We start from the raw sequence: 4,699 nt of genomic DNA, 5'->3' as shown, positions 1-4,699 counted from the left end.
ATATATATAACCACATATCTCACCAGTAGCTTCAGCGAATCCACACGGAATGGATTAAATCGCTTATCGAAATTCAGCGCAAATCAATGCACAATGTCTTTGTAAAGGTATTTCATCTATTCTCACCAACCCTGTGTTGATTGCAGCAGAACATGGATTTTCAACATCGATGACCTTCTGAAATTTCCACATACCTTTGAGAATGCTATAGTGCCATCTTTGTTCTCCTTCGACTTAACTTGCATGAGTGGCGGGTTTACAGCTTTCACGGGATCGGGGCTGACCTCAGCCATCAAAATTGGACAGTCGTCAATAGACATGGCGAATGATGGTGCTCGTTTGTATGTTAAAAATGGTACTACTGCACAGTTTATTCGAGAACTTGAATGGTGTATGCTTGTGGGTTATGTATATCGTATATGATACACGCGGTTCGGCTACGGGTTTATGACTACGCAGTCAACACATAAAGATGATACATATATTTAATTCTTATCGGTAAATCAATGGCAAACCTGAGCCACGTGTACTGCATGACAACTAGTAAATACTCTATTTAAACTTTATTTAACAAAAATGAATATAAATAAAACCCTTTTTTCTCCGTACCAGGCTCGAACTGGTGACTTCGGACTTATTAGGTCCGCACTCTAACCAACTGAGTTAACAGAGATGTTCAATCTGTATTTTTACGTGATCACATCTATATCATCGTATTGTTCTTTCCTTGTCTCTCTTTTCGTTCTCAGTCATAGCCTTCTTCTATTTTTTTTTTAAGTATTTACGAAGGCATAGTATTTTTTTTTAAAAGGGGGTTTTTAGAAAAAGAAAAGCAAGAGGGCTATGCATCCGGAGTAAAAAAACAATATATATATACAGCGTGCCAAGAGTCTTGAGATCGTTTTATTAGCACACATTTCCATAGTTTTTTAATCGTTTTATTAGCACACATTTCCATAGTTTTTTAATCGTTTTATTAGCACCCATTTCCATAGTTTTTTAATCGTTTTATTAGCACACATTTCCATAGTTTTTTAATCGTTTTATTAGCACACATTTCCATAGTTTTTTAATCGTTTTATTAGCACACATTTCCATAGTTTTTAATATGTAATCGTTTTATTAGCACACATTTCCATAGTTTTTTATATGTATGCCGTAGTGCCTTCTGAAACAGAAGGCTCTGCCATGTATTTATTCTTTTAAATGATAGTGATTATATTCAGGAGGCTTTGTAAGTAGTTTACGTCGCGTATAAATATGAGCTTATTTACATGTCTAGTTGTCTACCGCCCTTTATTTAGTGAACAAGTGATTTTTATACCTTAGCTAGAACCCTCGTACAGCACTTGTCACAGACAGTCCGTGAAATATTATGCCACAACTGGAACAGCCGAAGAAGAAGTTACCCCCATGGTCTCAGGCAAAGGTTAACGTACCGGATGTGAGTACTATGACTCTCAATGGGACTCCCTCACAGACTGTTCCCGTTCACAATGTCCCAGAAACAGGACCCACGAACCCTCCCATCTCTACCTCTGGATCTGCACATATCTCTGTATCTTCACCGGACGTTATATCCAACTCACGTATAGACAATGCATCGACTGCGTCGGGGCCTAATCCCACTGTGACATACTCGAATGCAAGTGGCACAGAGTCACCCACACCGCACCTAAATAACAAGACAGAAGCATCACACACCCAAACACCTTCAACAGTACCAACAAGCATGTCGGTAGAAGCACAGGCATTTGTTTCAAATAGCACAGCCCCACCCACCGCCGAGCCACGGGGTCTCAACAGGTACACTACGAATACACAACACAATACACGCGGTGACGCACGGGAAGCACAGGCAGAGGTGAAGAACGATAGTACAACACCACTAAAGCCGCCAAAGGGGAAAAGGAAAGCGTGCCGTTACTACAAGGCCACGGGACAGTGTAAGGCGGGAGATGCGTGTGCCTTTCAGCACAATACCACACAGCAGAACAGCACAAGGGCTGGTAGCGAGAGGACCAGCAGTGGGCACGGTACTGCGGGTATAGATAGTGAGGGTACAAATAACAGGGGCGGAGATAGTAGAGGTACGGGAGAGACCTCGCGCAGCCAAAGGAATGCAAAGCGGGATGCAAAGCGGGACGCAGTAAACAACCACACTCAGATGGAGAAGGATGTGGAAGTAGCGGACGGTCCCGATATTGATTCAGGCAATAAACCGGTAAATTTCTTACACATGCCGAAACGTATTCAGTGTAGTGTGTAGGTCCGATTGTGGCGCATGTAACGTTTCTGTCACATGTGAATGATCACAACCCCTTTATAGGCCCTGCGGAGAGTATATGTACTTAGGTTTTCATGCATAACAATATCCGGGAATGAGTGTCATTGTACAGACAACAGTATCTGTGTGTTGTGGATTGCTTCGCCATGGTTGTGCATATCAAATGAATCTAGTGGCACCACCAGTTGTTTCAAGCACCGTTACACACACATAAACTAATGCCTAGTCAATTAGGAAACTGGCATACGCGCATCTCCATACCTCCGGCGCTGGTCACGTGTTAAACTAGCCGAGTGGGCGTGTGCCTTGTTTATTGCACCAGTTGCTTCTATTTATAGAACAGCCTAGTCGCATGTGTATTATATCTAGCATTGTCCCGTGCACCTTCCTTTACTGTTCAGTGTTTGAAACGAATAGCCACATCTCTGTCTCAGCACATCTCTAGTATGTATATGTTCCTCAGCCACGAGTAGTATCCACCTACTGGAGCACACTTCTACTATGGATGTGTCCGTCATCACTCCATAGGCTGTTTGTCACTCAAAAGCCTTTCAGTATAAGCTCAGGTGAGAGTCCCTTGCTTCTTGTCCACTCGCGGGTGCATCACACAATTGCCATTCTGTGATCTTCACATAACGTTACCGCCCTGCAATCACTCAAGCGGTAATATATACACGTCGACGAGTACTGTTACTAACATATAGACTATACTTCGTCATTGACTGTACTGTGTGTCTACCAACCGCTATGGTCCTTGGACAAATCGTACGAGACGTATGGGTTATACCTACCTCATCCTCAGCTAGTACATTATGTCTACCCACCAGTTTCATTCATTACAATCGTACAAGACGTATGGGTTATACCTACCTCATCCTCAGCTAGTACATTATGTCTACCCACCAGTTTCATTCTTTACAAATCGTACGAGACGTATGGGTTATACCTACCTCATCCTTAGTTAGTAGATTATTTCTACCCACCAGTTTCATTCATTACAATCGTACGAGACGTATGGTTTATACCTACCTTATTCTCAGTTAGTACATTATGCCTTCCCACCAGTATCGTTCAATTTCACACATACTGGAGTCTTATTCCAGTGAGATGCATTATTTTATACGTGCATGTGTGTGTGTGTGTTTGATATCTGTGATCAGCACGGATAGAATTGGCGGGTGTTTATGTACAATGATACAGTGTTACATATGCGTTGTTATTTTCTGGTATTAAAGCATACTACAGCGTCATCGGCAACACGCATAAGAATGTAGTCTCCGATGCCACACACAAGGTACCCTTGTCTCAAGCTGACACCGTACAAGGTGGCGCCTATACAGAGCGGGTGTATTTGTATGTCTACTGCGATCGGTGTATGTGAACAGGGGTACGTAATACAGAAGTGCGTATTTATGTCTACTGCGATCGGTGTATGTGAACAGGGGTACGTAATACAGAAGTACGTATTTATGTCTACTGCGATCGGTGTATGTGAACAGGGGTACGTAATAAAGGGGTACGTAATACAGAAGTGCGTATTTATGTCTACTGCGATGAGTGCATGTGAATATTTGAGAAACGACGTAGAATTGATGTATACAATACACTCACAGGAAGGTCAGGCGCTGAACATGCGTTTGTAGTAGGTTAGAGGCCACAGATGGTTTAGGCTTTAGTAAAACCCAAGACCTTAACGTCGTTCTGGCGCGATGTACGGCGTCTGTTAAATCGATTGAATTGATGAGATAAACAATGCAATATACGTGACAATCCGACGACATGTGATATATGGCTGTATCACTATAAACGTGCGGGTTTAAAAACGTGTGGGTCTATAAAATTGTCGATTCTAAACGTGTGGGTTTATAAACGTCTGGGTTTATAACCCTTATAAGCCTTTGGGTTTATAAGCCTTTGGGTTTATAAGCCTTTGGGTTTATATACCTTTGGGTTTATATACCTTTGGGTTTATAAACCGCTAACCGTTGGGTTTATAAACCGTTGGGTTTATATACCTTTGGGTTTATAAACCTGTGGGTTTATAACGGGTTTATAAATGTGTGGTTTACTATGCTCAACTGCCTTTCTCCTGTTGCTGACCTGCCATGTGGCCCACCGCTGCAATTTACTTATCTTGTACAGCCAAAGACCGCAAATCGGGAATGCGATGCGTACCGAAAAAATCAAAAATGCCGATTCGGTACCAAATGCCGATATTCCCACGTAAAAAGGGAGGTGTGTACGATGACAACCTGTTATTATTATATCAGTTTTCTTTAGAAGTTGAAAATCTGCACGCGAGTCTCTGTATATTTTCATGCGCAATATATTCATATGTGTATATGTATATGTATTTGTATATGTATGTATATATATATATATGTATATTTATATATTTATATATATATATAT

General features: G+C 41.6%; 2 protein-coding genes and 1 non-coding gene across 3 annotated transcripts in view; 1 reads left to right on the top strand and 2 right to left on the bottom strand.

Annotated features, from left to right (window-relative positions):
• SARC_01465 (hypothetical protein) overlaps positions 1-320 on the bottom strand; it is a gene marked incomplete at its 5' end in the record, with an annotated part of 6,824 nt that extends 6,504 nt beyond the window's left edge. Inside the window, one exon of the mRNA XM_014304795.1 lies at positions 127-320. Within this exon, the coding sequence (XP_014160270.1) occupies positions 127-320 (194 nt within the window). The remainder of the gene's footprint in view (positions 1-126) is intronic.
• A 279-nt stretch (positions 321-599) lies between these two features.
• Positions 600-673, bottom strand: SARC_30033. The gene has a single exon. It is a non-coding gene; the product is annotated as a tRNA-Ile (tRNA).
• A 565-nt stretch (positions 674-1,238) lies between these two features.
• On the top strand, positions 1,239-2,269 carry SARC_01464 (hypothetical protein; the record flags this gene model as incomplete). The annotated part of the gene is made up of 1 exon (XM_014304794.1): positions 1,239-2,269. The coding sequence occupies exon 1, from the start codon at positions 1,376-1,378 to the stop codon at positions 2,267-2,269; it is 894 nt and encodes a 297-aa protein (XP_014160269.1). The 5' UTR covers positions 1,239-1,375.
• Between the last annotated feature and the right edge of the window lie 2,430 nt (positions 2,270-4,699).

This window comes from Sphaeroforma arctica (assembly GCF_001186125.1).
Source record: "Sphaeroforma arctica JP610 unplaced genomic scaffold supercont1.58, whole genome shotgun sequence".
In the NCBI taxonomy this organism is placed as follows: Eukaryota; class Ichthyosporea; order Ichthyophonida; genus Sphaeroforma; species Sphaeroforma arctica.
Note: the sequence above shows the minus strand (reverse complement) of the source record. Positions and strands in the feature narration are given on the sequence as shown.